The sequence below is a fragment of the Hippichthys cyanospilos genome, chromosome 1 (assembly GCF_059441005.1).
Source record: "Hippichthys cyanospilos isolate Australia breed blue-spotted pipefish chromosome 1, RoL_Hcya_1.0, whole genome shotgun sequence".
NCBI lineage: Eukaryota > Metazoa > Chordata > Actinopteri > Syngnathiformes > Syngnathidae > Hippichthys > Hippichthys cyanospilos.
The window spans coordinates 34,947,501-34,960,957 of NC_142369.1; the positions used below are offsets into that span (position 1 = coordinate 34,947,501).

General features: G+C 44.3%; 1 protein-coding gene across 1 annotated transcript in view; it reads left to right on the plus strand.

The window, feature by feature from the left end:
• The window catches only part of LOC148430208 (multiple epidermal growth factor-like domains protein 9), a 50,642-nt gene that overhangs the window by 15,482 nt on the left and 21,703 nt on the right, over nt 1–13,457 (plus strand). Inside the window, exon 3 of the mRNA XM_088409422.1 lies at nt 5,676–5,815. Coding sequence (XP_088265548.1) covers nt 5,676–5,815 — 140 coding nt within the window. The remainder of the gene's footprint in view (nt 1–5,675; nt 5,816–13,457) is intronic.

A 13,457-nucleotide genomic window follows, 5' to 3' on the forward strand; every position in this document is an offset into this window, starting at 1 on the left:
GGACAAGTGTGGCTACCGGTCACTTCCACTTGTAAGTCGCAGTGGTCATCTAGGCATTGAATTAAGATTTTTTTGTGTATTTCAATGTTCTTTTTTGTGTATTTCAATGTTCGTTTTTGTCAGGCCTGAGGAAGACCTGCGGAGGGGGACTGACAGACTTGTTATCGAGCACGAGTGTTAGTTGCAGCTGTTAACAGTTTATTCTATTTAAGTCCTGTAATAAAAGAAGTGATCAGACTGAACTATGACTGAGTAAATCCTTTACTATGTGCAAGGGCAAGGTCATTTCGGTATTATGGACAGCACACTAATGGGTTTGGTCCTATTCATTTTTTTAATGCTTCACAAAATTATCTTGCAAGTCAGACTAAACTTTTTCCTGGGCCGAATCCAGCCCACGTGCCGTATGGTTGACACCTTGGGGTCCTGTATGGTCCATTTTGTCACGCTAAGCCATTTGTTTGAAGGTGATCAGTGTCTCATGTGTTCTTGTCACATATGCTGTTAATACATGTTAGCAAAACCACCAGCTTTGCAGGTGGCTTCACACAAGTGTGATGTGCTATCTTCTTTGAAAAGTAAATATAATGTTTGAAAAGTAATGTTAAACTGGAGCATTTGCAACAAAGAGCATCAGTGGCAGTTAGTATTTTCTGTTCTTTTTTTAGCATGTGGCTGTTTACTGCAACAATTTGTGTTACATTTTCACCAGTCACCAGGGCACATGGTTTTATCGGATGTTGTATAGTATGCAGTTGTTTTAGTCCTGTTCACAACTTCGATGACTGGAAACTCTGAAATGTGCGTATTCTATTGACCAGAGACCAACCATAGATTAGAAAATAACTCGAGCACTGGCTTTAAACTGTCTTGCTGCTAACATTTGTAACTTCTCTCAATCAACCATTCTGTTCACTTTCGCAAGGTATTTGGAATGACTACTATTGCACACACATTTAATAGCCACTGTTGGTGTTTTTATTGCAGTTAAATATTATTTAATAGTAGAATATGTTCCTCGTTTAATCTATCAGAGGTGAGGTGGAGGACGTGATTCACCAGACTTGACTCGAGTTAGATTTAGAGCTTTAGACTTTGGATTTTAGACTTTCTTGGCAAAATCTTATTGAATACTCAAGTTGACTTTGATTTGGTATTGTTGAGACTTGACCTGAACTAGAAACACAATACTTAACAATGTTTGCCTGTTAACATAAAAAGAGTGTCATTTGTTGTATTTTTGAATTTGTGTTATTTTTGTGAAAGTGCACAAATTTGTCAAACCATCTGTATTTCACAGAAGTTGTGTTGACTCACATGACCTTGGTGACACATTTATTTATTCGAGAACAGCAATAAGCAGTACACCAGAGACTGGTTTGGAATCTTTACAAACTATATGATTGTGACTAGGTAAATACTGGACAGCTATTATTGATGCAACGTACTAACATTGACCTTAGAGTGGCTAAAGCACAGAAACAATCAGCCGATTTAGAAAAATTGGAATTGAAAGCGTTTCTGCCTGTTCTGGGTGCCGCTCACTCGCTTTCTCTTTGTTGATATTTTTGTAAAGCTCTCTATCCAAAGTGAGCTCTGATGATAAAACCCAGGTGTATTCTTTAACATCGACGTGTTAGGTAAACATAACAGCTAGTATAATGTAACTTGATAAAAGAATCTTAGATTTTAATTTTCCTTCACTCTGCATTCCCCATTTCCTTCAGAACAATCTGGAGACATCTGGTGCATGTGTCTGTTCTTCCCAACCTTGTATTCAGCATTGTCCACGCCCCACTTAGCATCACCGCAGGCCTCTTCATTTGCATTAAGTGCAATTATTTAACAAAGCCCCGTTTGTATGAAGACACATGCACACGCTCACAAATATTGCTTCCATTCACTTTTGATTTACTTCTATTGTGTTGAAGTCATTGTGTGTAAATAATGTATTTTGAGTACGTTGTCTGGGTTGGAGGATTGATCTGGCTTGACTTGGCATTGTGGTTCTTGTAGATTATTTTGAATGAGTATACAATAGGAGGGATAATGCTCAAGTGCTATTGACATTTTAATTAGAGGCTCCTACATCTACTATAATATCTACTATAATATACAAATTTATTAATAAAAAGATCACTTTTAACAAAAGAGAAAAAATATCAGATTTTGAAGCACTTTAAAATTCTAAATGCTATTTCTAGAGCTGGACATATTGATTATTTTTTTATAATTATAATGATATAATATGAGTTTCTATGATCAATACTGGAGATTATTTGATAATTTTGTCAATTTTGAAAGCACAGCATGATCAAATTTTTAAAGAGCTGGGTTTGGTTCTGGTCTTTGAGTCTGATATGTGAAAGAACATGCAGATTTTTTTATCTTGAAACCTTGTCCTCCACTTCCTCATGTGTTTACAATATCTTAAGTTGGTGAGATCTAGCCGTAGTTTCTCTGAACAAACATGGATTTTTCATATTGGGGTGTTGTATTCAACATATAGAATTGATGCAAGTTATAATCTGGTTGAGAGGTCCAAATTTCATTACGCTTTTGATTCATGAGCCATCCGTTTGTCATAATTGTGTGCTTGGGATCTTAACGTATGCAACCAGTCAGTTTTATGGAATGTTGAGATAAAAGCCTGCAAGAATGACCTGTACGAGTTTGCCGATCGTGCTCAAAAGTTATATCTCAATATCTTTAGGGCAAATTGCAAAACACAGTGCAGTATTTCTTGATTTTACGAAAATCAGAAGACTTGGAACGTGTGAAAAGCAACAAACACCATGACCAAGATATATCAAAAAACTGGAACAGTATTACATTTTAGTTGTTACATTTGTTTTGTTTTTTTTAACCAATGTAATACTATCCCATAACAGAGTAGCAGCCCATAATGCATATGCAATACATGGAACGGGAACAAAAGCGGGAAAAACAGGACGGCAAAAACTCTAACTAAGGGCGCAGGCAGGCTGGCAAAACAGAAAACAAACACTAACCGACAGGCGGCAGAAAAACACGGAGCTGACGGACGATGGATGAGATGTGACTACAAGACGACAATGTATACAAGAGGATGAACACACTGGATTCATAATAATCTGAGTATATCATTTATCTAACTGTTGAGTTACAGTATTTGCATTAACTGTTATAGTTTGGTTTGTGTCTGTCATGTTTCTGTTTGTTCTGTGGGGTTTGTGTATTGTTTGTGCCTAAGCAGAGTTCAATTGTGCCATGAGGGGGTGGGGTCACCAGCCTTGCGCACCTGTTCCCCATTACCCATCAGGGTCTTTTTAAGGCTGGCCGCTACAGGAGAGCGACCCAGGGTTATTCCTTTGCCATACTCTGTGCGCCCAGTGAAATCTCCTGCCCCGAGTCCTTTCTAGGGATCTTTTGGTTGGTACTTTGCTCTAGTTGTATTTCGCTCGCTTAATGTTTTCTGTTGTTACTTTGTTGCTCGTCGCTCTCCTGCAGCCTCCGCCCCCTTGTTGCCTTCCTTCTCAGTCGAACTGATTCCACCTAGACTTTCTCGTCTCTCCCTTATTTGGTACTTTGTGAGTTTTGTTTGTATTTTCCCGTTCTCTTTTTGGACACCTTGTTTACCACGCTAGACGTGCACTTTCTGTTATAATAAACTCTTTGAACTCAACCCCTCGATTGTCGGTCAGGGTCCTTATCCTGTTCGGGCTCGGGGTCACCCATGACAGTGTCAGGCTGGTCAACCTTTTTTGTTAAAAATTGCGTGTACAGTGATCCCCCTACTTTGCTGTTAATGGGGGGTGTCAACCCCCCGCAAAGTCTGAAATCCGCGAAGTAGGGTATCTGTCCCTAGCTTTCGATCAATGCCCCAATATAGCCACAGTAACCATAAACTATCCTCTTTTTTTGTATTTTTTGCGTATTTTATTTCCTTTCTCCTATTATTTGACATTTCATTATCCTTATTAACATTATTAACATTATTGTATATTCATTAAATAATTAATATCACTTAGTTATTAACTAATATTACTTAGTTATTTAATGAATACTGTATAATGTACCTGTAAATACATATCTTAACATCCTATTTAAATTAGACAGTGTAATGTACCTTATATACGTAGTATAAATACTGTATTAGAACAAACAAATTAATCCTTAAAGATTCAATATAACATATATAAATATTAATAAAGGTGGAATGGATGAAAATGATAAATGAAGTGAGAGGAAAATAAACAAAAATAAATGACAGGTTACACTTACAATTGCCCCTGATGGTGACGACAATGAAAGACCTGTGCAGGGTGATGTGCCGTGATGTGTTGTTTGCACAGGTCGTAGTGAAGAGCCTTAGAGCTCCTCTGAAGCTTTAGGAGGAGGAGTAACACCAGTAGCAGCAGTGTTTTTTAAATTATTTTTTATTATTGTTTTATTTTTAAATATTTTTAATTTTTCCTGGAAAACCCCATGAAGTACTGAGACCACAATAGTTGAGACCGCGAAGTAGGAGGGATCACTGTACTTCTGTATGCAGTTGTGGGCGTGTGCATGCTTGTGTGTGCCTGTGTGTACGCTTGTGCATGCGTGTGTGTGTGTGTGTGTGTGTGTGTGTGTGTGTGTGTGTCCGTGTGTGTGCATATCTTCTCAGGCTCATCAATAGGTAGCAACATAGTCAAAGAATTATGTGTGGTGTGTCTCACATGGTCGTTGGGTTGTACCAAATTCAGGACAGAGTCTCAAAAGACTTGACAATAAAGAGAATGCACAACATCACAATGACATCTCCTGAGCCAAGCTCCTAGCAGGACATGGAAAACTCAAGACCATCTGGGAAAAAACGAAAGCTTGAGAAGAAACTGCATCTGGGAGGAGAACCCTTGCAGGCTCAACAGGCTGCAATAAATTCAGAGAGCAAAGTTAACACATTGTGGAGTTTTAAACAATAAGTGTCTATAATGTAGATGACATAATGCCGGCGAGGTTGTTTGGAATCTGCATCAAAGCTCGAGCTAATTTTGTGCAATGGGACAGAGGTTGAAGAAGAAAAGGGAGGTACTCAGACCCTTGTGTAGATTTACAGAAGTGAGAGAACGAAATTCAGTATTTTTATAATACATCTTATGCTGATACTATACTGACATTCAAATATATTGTCTCAATACAGTATATTGTAGTGCAAAAGTGTCAAATGCATTTTAGATAAAGGATCAAATTCATTCCAATCTGAGTTGAAGTGGCCGAGACCAGTATATTTATCATAATCAAGGGTGCATCTTTTACTCAGGTGTGTCCTGTATTTGGAGCATAAATATAGGACACACCTGTATAAAGGAAGCACCTTTGATTTTTAAGGGTCAGATTCTAGTATTTTCTGTGTTACCATGTATAGGAGACACCAAAAGAATTTGATGCTGATGTCATAAAATTCAAAATGAGTGAATATTTTGAGGGGGAAAAAAAACAAGGTTTATCATTTTTGATATTAAAGAGTTTCTCCATGTAGTGTTTTCAATCAAATATAGTACAGGATTTCCAAATGATGGTGTTGTGTTTTAGAGTATTACTCAAATTTCTGGGAAATTTAGGTTTGTAATTACGATTATTATTGTAGATGATAGTTTCCTTTTCACACCTTGTACCGTGTTAAGAAAACATCTTCTGTACTACCATTCCAGCTCAGGGATCTGCATGTGCAAGGCAGGAGTTTATGGACCCAAGTGTGACGAGTGCCACCCAGGCTTCTTCCACTTCAGCAGCACTGGATGCCAGCCCTGCCAGTGTCACAATCATACCAACTACTGCCATCCACAGTCAGGTAAGTCTACTGCCAACAGTCTAGATATTGTATTTGTCATCTTATAGCTTGCTGATTGCTTCAGTGACAGAAAGTGGAACACTACACAATCTTCACATTAGCATTAGCATCTAGCTTCATCATGCTACTGCTCAGCGCAGGTAAAATCCTTTGATCATCCCAAAAGAGTCACAATGTGTGGGTGTCGCCATCTCTGCCATTGCCAGACATTCTGCTTTGATCGGTGTGTTATAATAAAGAATCAGCAGTTTGCGTACAGCGCTTTGTGTATTTGATGTGACTGTTGACTTCTTACACACCTTTTCCAAGGTTTCTAAGGCCTTTTCTAAAGCTAAATCAGTTCCAAGAGAGTGGCCGATCCTGGTATATGCTGCCATGGCAAGTACTTATACCTTGAAATAAGGCCAGCTTTCTGCCCGATACCCATACTTGGTATTGGTAGTCGTGCACCTAGATATCATTTTAAAGAAGGGGCCAACGATTGCAATATGCAAAATTGTGTCGGCTGTCGATGATAACTGATCACTCTGATTGGCAGTTCGATACCATTTTAAATGTGAATCAGTGCATCATTTGAAGCCTTCATACCAAGGCAATGATGTTCATGGAAGGAGGTGTTTCACAAGCCATGGAACAGGACAAATATTATAGACAGCTTATCTGCGAAAGAAGGCATTGCTCCTGAGGGAGACAGCCAATTGGCCATCCCTGTTTCAAGTTCCTTCCAACTTCTGCTCAAAACACTTCATCTTCCATGTCCGAATTATTGAAATATAAAACATTTTTTGGACATATTTTCTTAAAGGATAAAAATGTATTTGAATAAACCAAAACAAAAACAAAACAGGACACGGACACGGACATAGCAAATCAGGAAACAAAAGGTTCTTGGTCTTGCAAACATCACTACATTTTATGCAGGAAAGGAGAGTTTATTTAACCAGAAAATACCACAGTTTTCAAGGTTGATCCGGCCAAGAAGGTGGCGCACTAAGTGGACTGGAGATGAGAGAGTTTAGTTCAAATTTATCCTCTTGAGGAGGATTGTGCCTCACTTCCTAGCATGCAGGCTTTTCGTTACCTATGCGTTGCTTGAAGGACGGAAGGTGACCGGGTCCATGATAATGGTTGTGATAGGGTGGTGAGGCGGCGGTTTAAAAGCCATCTGTCTTGCTGTTATTATGCATGAACAGATGGACTTCTCAGGCCTCACTCAGGCTCAATGTTCACCGTGCTCTGGATTAACTAAGGTTTTACAGTTCTCGCTGAGGACTTTCCTCATCGAAACAGTACAGTGCACTCAAGAACACAAGATTTCATTTGAACTCCTTGAGATGAACCATCACATTTTCAAGGGAGGCCCCAATGATCACAAAACAAATAAATCAAACAAGATGTACAGATATAGCAGTACGCCATTCAAAACAATACACAAAATTTTCCAACTCTATACACACCAAACACGCACTAACAAACATCCAAAGCTCTTCAACATCAATACTCCAATACAGTTTACACATACAGTACACAGTGCTCTTGTTTGCCAGCATCCCTGCATCCTCGACGCATAATTTTTGAAAGGAACGCATACTTTCAAATCAATATTTGTGTTAATTGAACGCATAAAAATATGATGGATTTTGAGCACAGAAAAAGATCTTGCGGGCGGATGGTCACATACACACACACACACACACACACACACACACACACACACACATATATATATATATATATAAAATATGTATGTACATATACAGTGGGCCCCCGTGTTACGAGATTAATCCGTTCCACGGTTGGGCTCATAAGACAAATTCACCATATGGCGGTCAATCCAAACCTATGTTAAATAGCTAATGCATTTAGAACCCCAGGTAGAAACATCAAAATTGTTAATACATATTAAAAATTGCTACCAAAATAGTATAGTAAGTGCTACATATATATATATAATATACATGTATACAATCTGAAAACATCATAAATAAAAAATATTGAAAGGATTTATTTACCTTTGAGTGGCACTTGTTATGCCCATATTCCCTAGTAAGAGTATTCTAGGCTAGGCTAAGTTCGTATTTCTTGATTATCTCTGTTTCTGATTGTTTGAGTAGAGACATTCACACTAGTGGCCCTCTGGAGGTCATTCTGAAGGGCATGAGCAGTGCTCAGCCTGTTCCTCCTTGCACAAAGGAGCAGGTATCAGTCCTGCTGAAGGGTTGAGGACCTTCCACGGCCCTGTTCAGCTCTCCAAGAATAACCACCAGCCTCCTGATTTCTCCTCCATGTTCTGGAGATTGTGCTGGGAGACACATTAAACCTTCTTGCACGTGTGGATGTGCCATCCTGGAGAAGTCGGACAACCTGTAAAACTTCTGTATGGTTAAGGAATCGCCTCATACTGCCAGTAGAGATAATTACCAGCCAAAAAAGATCAAGAGGGAGAAACTTGAAGTGATCTCCACATGTAAAACCAGTCCTGTTTTGAGGGTTTTCTAATTGTTTCCACTGAACTGCACCTCCTGTTAATTCCATGAACACCATCCATCCATCCATTTTCTATAGCCGCTTATCCTCACAGGGGTCGCAGGCTTGCTGGCGCCTATCTCAGCTGGCTTCGGGCTGTAGGTAGGGGACACCCTGAACTGGTTGCTAGCCAATCGCAGGGCACACAGAGACAAACGACCAATCACGCGCCCAATCACACCTAAGGACAATTTAGTATGTCCAATTCACCTGTTATGCTCTGCTCTTTGGCTAAGCTTTGTAGAAACTGTTATGAGATTTCAGTGTTGACATTTAACCCGTAACGTTGGCTGTGTAGAGCGTGCAGTAATATGGCGGATGATGCGGACCAAATATTCAGCGCTCCTCATCTGAAATCCAAAGTATGGATATCGTTTGGATTTTTAAAGGAAAATGGAAAGCTTGACAAAAGTCAGGCTGTCATGGTTGGGCATGGTGGCTTGAGGAGGTGCAGGACATGGGAAAGGTGGAACCAATAAAATGCAGGACAGACTGGGGTAAGGCCCATCGCCGGGCCCGCCTCATCTGGCTTGGAGGGTCTGGAGGACATGCGGAACGCCGGAATAGGCAGGCCCAGCGGTGAGCGTCAGACACGCCAGACGAGGAGGACCCTGTGGTGAGAGTCGGCGGACGTTCGGGATGCCAGAAAAGACAGGCCCGGCAACGAGAGTCCGGAAGGCGTCCATGACGCCAGAGGAGGCGGGCCCAGCGATGAGAGTCCGGAGGGCTTCCTTGACACCAGACGAGGCGGACGCTGGCAGAGGAGGACCCGGGCAGCGACAGCTGAGTGCCAGCAGAGGAAGACCCGGGCAGCGACAGCTGAGTGCCAGCAGAGGAAGACCCGTCCTGGGCGACGTCGGCTGGGCGTCCATGGGCGGAGACCCGGGCGTCTGTCGGCTGGATGCCGACCGGCGGAGACCCGGGAGGCGTCGGCTGGGCGGCGACAGGCGGAGATCCGGGCGGTGTCGGCTGGTTGCCGACCGGCGGGGACACGGGCGGCTTCGGCTGGTTGCCAACCGGCGGAGAACCGGGTGGCGTTGGCTGAGCGCCGACTGGCGGAGAACCGGGTGGCGTCGACTGGGCGCCGACGGGCGGAGACCGGGAGGCGTCGGCTGGGCGCCGACAGGCGGAGGCCCGGTCGGTGTCAACTGGGCTTGGCCACTGGGACATGCCACAGGCAGTAATGACTGACCTGGGGACGAGGCAACCTTCGGAGGCTGACTGGCCACCGTGGTGCCGGCAGGAGTGGCTGTGGCTGAGCTTTGACTGGCGGCGCTTTGACTCCTGCTGAAGCTTTGAAATCCCAGACTGCTGGGGATGGACCAGAGACTTTAGTAATCGTAAGGGACTGACCTGAACGGAGGGAGAATGCCGAGGCCTGATTGACAGCTTGGGAGGCGGCAGTGGTGTTGTGACTGGCAGCTTGGAGAGAAATGATTGTGGCATTACCCGGGACTTGGAGAGTGGCTGGACGTATGGCTCGAAAGATGGCGGCTCGGGGGGCATCTGCAGTGGCTCGGCCTGCGTCTCAGAAGGCATCTGCAGCGGCTCGGCCTGCGGCTCGGAGGGCATCTGCAGCGGCTCGGCCGACGGCTTGACGTGAGGCTCGAGAGACGCCGACTGCGGCTTGACATGAGGCTCGGGAGACGCCGACTGCGGTGTGATGTGGAACTCGGGAGACGCCGACTGTGGCGTGACGTGAGGCTCGGGAGACGGCGAATGCGGCGTGACGTGAAGCGGTGGAGACGCCGACTGCGGTGTGATGTACGACTCGGGAGCGGGCAGTGGGTTGACGTGAGGCTTGGAAGCGGGCTCGGAAGCGGGCTGCAGCAGCGGCGTGACGTTGGACTCAGGAGACACCGACTGCGGCGTGACATGGGACTCGGGATCTGGGGTCATCAGTGGCAGGACCACAGGGTCTGGGACGGGGGCGCTCAGTTGCCGCGGAGCCGTGACGGGGGCGCACTGTGGCCGTGGAGCCGGGACGGGGGCGCACTGTGGCCCCGGAGCCGTGACGGGGGCGCACTGTGGCCGCAGAGCCATGACGGGGGCGCACTGTGGCCGTGGAGCCAGGACGTGGGCTTCCATCTTGTCTGGCTGGAGACTAGGGACAGGGGCGCTAGCCACATTAGCCTGCCGTCAGGGAGCTTGGGGAACACAAATGCAACGGGCAGACTTGACCGGAACGGGCGGGAGTGCGTGTGGAGGGTGTGACTTGAGACGAGGTGAAGACAAAGAAACACGAGGTGGCGTGAGGGCTGCTATGGAATGGAGTGACTCTTGATTAGGGTGTGCCGGGACAGATGATCCATGTTTAGAGGACGAGGGCTGGCGACCTTTACTAGGGCACCCCCGTCGGCCACCACGGGATGGGCAGAAGGCAAAACGGGTGCCCCAGTAAAGGCCGCGGTTAAATGGAGGCTTGACATCAAAATCGTCTAAATCTGACTCTGAGTCACTAACATATTTGGATGGGAAAGAGCGAGGATAAAGAAAATCCTTATCAAAATCAAAACTGTCGAACGAAAATTTGGATTTGGATAAACAAATTCAGACCCCGGTCTCTGAGCGGAGTTTAACGAAGGGATAACCATCCTCTAAATCAGGAGGAGTAGTGAGGAGGTGTAATAGGTGTTGGGGGGTGCGCTGGCGGAAACGAGGGCGGTGAGTAATCATCAGTGTCGAAAAAGTAGGAATCGCGAAAGACGTGGGGGGGAAAAATAGTGGGGTAAGGGAGTTCGGACGCACAGGTGTAGGGCGCAGAAGAAAGACGTGTGGAGGACGGGTAAAGGGCTGTGTGCGAGGAGGGCTCGGACGAAGAGTACAATGAGGAACAGATAAGGGAGCTTACGCGGGGAACACAGAAGTTGGCTGGCAGGCTGAGGGCGTTCGCGGGTGGTGCAGCGCCGGCGTCTTGTTCGCCGCCGTGGGCTTTCTGCTGGTTCCTGGTTAGGTCGGGTCATTCTGTCATGGTTGGGCACGGCGGCTTGAGGAGGTGTGAAAGGTGGGAAAGGTGGAACCAATAAAATGCAGGACAGACTGGGGTAAGGCTCAAATGAGGTCGATTTAATGGCAAACAAAGGCAGGGTTGAAAGAACCAAAAAATACAAAGTACAAACAAAAGCGCTAAACTGAAACGTACTGGGACAACAAGGAACTGGAGGCAGCACAGGAAGGATGGGATCAGGGCAGCGCGAGGCGAGACAGCAGGGGTAAGACGTACAATGACCCGACAGGGGACAGGGCAAAACACTGGAACTTAAATACTATCCTAACTAATCAAGAGACGCAAGACACCTGGGAACAACAAGGGGCGGGGAAAACTGACTGGTGGAAACACTAGGCTGGAACACATGGGTGACAAGTGAGGCTAATTACAGTGACGACACGCGGGGGAAACACAGAGAACCTATAACTGAAACTAAACAACCCTAAACCCACAACAAAAAACAGACAGAACGTGACACAGGCGATTTGCAAACTCTGCAGAGCCACCATCAAATACACAGGGAGCACAACAAATCTGAGCACCCACCTGGTGAGACGACACGGAGGGGGCAGACACTGGTGAGCAGGATACTAGCGTGGCTAGCACAGCTAACCCAAATACAGCACAAACAACAGCGCGCCGGACAAACACAAAAAAATCCAAGAGTTTTTCCAGCCGCAATTATGTCACAACTCAACAAGATCCAAGGCAATAACGGCGTCTATCGCTCGATTCTTTGCCAAAGAATTATGGCCGTATAGTGTTGTTGAAAGTGACGGCTTTCGGGAGATGATAAAAACACTCGAGCAAGTACAAGATACCGTCCCAACTGCAATTTTCTGAGAAGTGTGTCCCTGAAATGTACAAGAAGTTAAAGGATGAAGTTAAACAAGAACTTTCCCAAGCAGAGAAGGTGGCAATCACCACGGATGCGTGGACTTCGTGTGCAACCAACTCGTATGTGACGATTACGGCTCACCATATTTCCCCAGCCTGGGAATTGAGGAATCACGTCTTACAAACCAGAATCTTCAATGATAGTCACACCTGAAATTTGAAGTTATTTTTTGCCTTTAATTGGCAACTGACTTTTATATATATATATATATATATATATATATATACAGTGGGCCCCCGGGTTACGAACTTAATCCGTTCAGCGGCTACGCTCGTGTCTCGAATTGCTCGTATAGCGGGCAATCCAAACCCATGTTAATTCGTGAATGCGTGCATCGCGCGCAGAAGTCTTAGGTAAAAACGACACACTGTATACATATATTAAAATTGAGTGACATAATCTGCTGCACACTTGCATTTTATAATAAATACATTGGATAAATAGCTTTTACCTTTGAAACGACGAGACTTGAGCTGGGTGTAAGCATATGGAGCAGAGTCCAACGTTCTAAATTAACACGGCGATGGATATGCTATTGGTCTTACAGTGTTACAGTAACTCTTTCAGTCAGGGTGCAAATCACGCAGATATTAAAACATCATCCTCTTATTTCTTTCTTTACCGCTGCTAGTAATTTTAGAAGCTATGTCTAACAGATAAAGTTTGCAAAGTCTTCACAACATTCCGTTTTTCACTCATTTTCTCTGCTTCCTTCCATCCTGTCCCTTCAAGCTAGATAAAGGCGTTCGGCCAATAGCATATCGGCATTTCTGTGATTGACGTGTGACGCCGGCCAATAGCATCTCCGTGAGTGAGACCGGGTGACCTTAATCGACCAATAGCATATTCGCATCTCCGTGACTGACTGATAATTATTCGCACTTTTTTTTTTAAACGGTTGGAATGTATTGACAATTAATTAAAAAAAAACACACATTTAAACCAATGACAATTCTTTGTCCTGCAATCGGCACATTTAATTTCATGTCAGCTGTTTTTCCCTTTAGCTGTACAAACACTACACTTAAATGGTAATATATATTTAGACACCGTGAGTGAGACAGTCAGTGTGACGTTGTAAGACCAATAGCGTTCACGTTACTGCCACAAGTATCTACTGATGATTGATGATGTCGCTACTGTTGATTTTATTGACGCAATTAAACGAGAACATTTCTACATACTCAATGGCCGGCATGTCGAATTGCTCGTAAGGCGAGAGGTTTGTT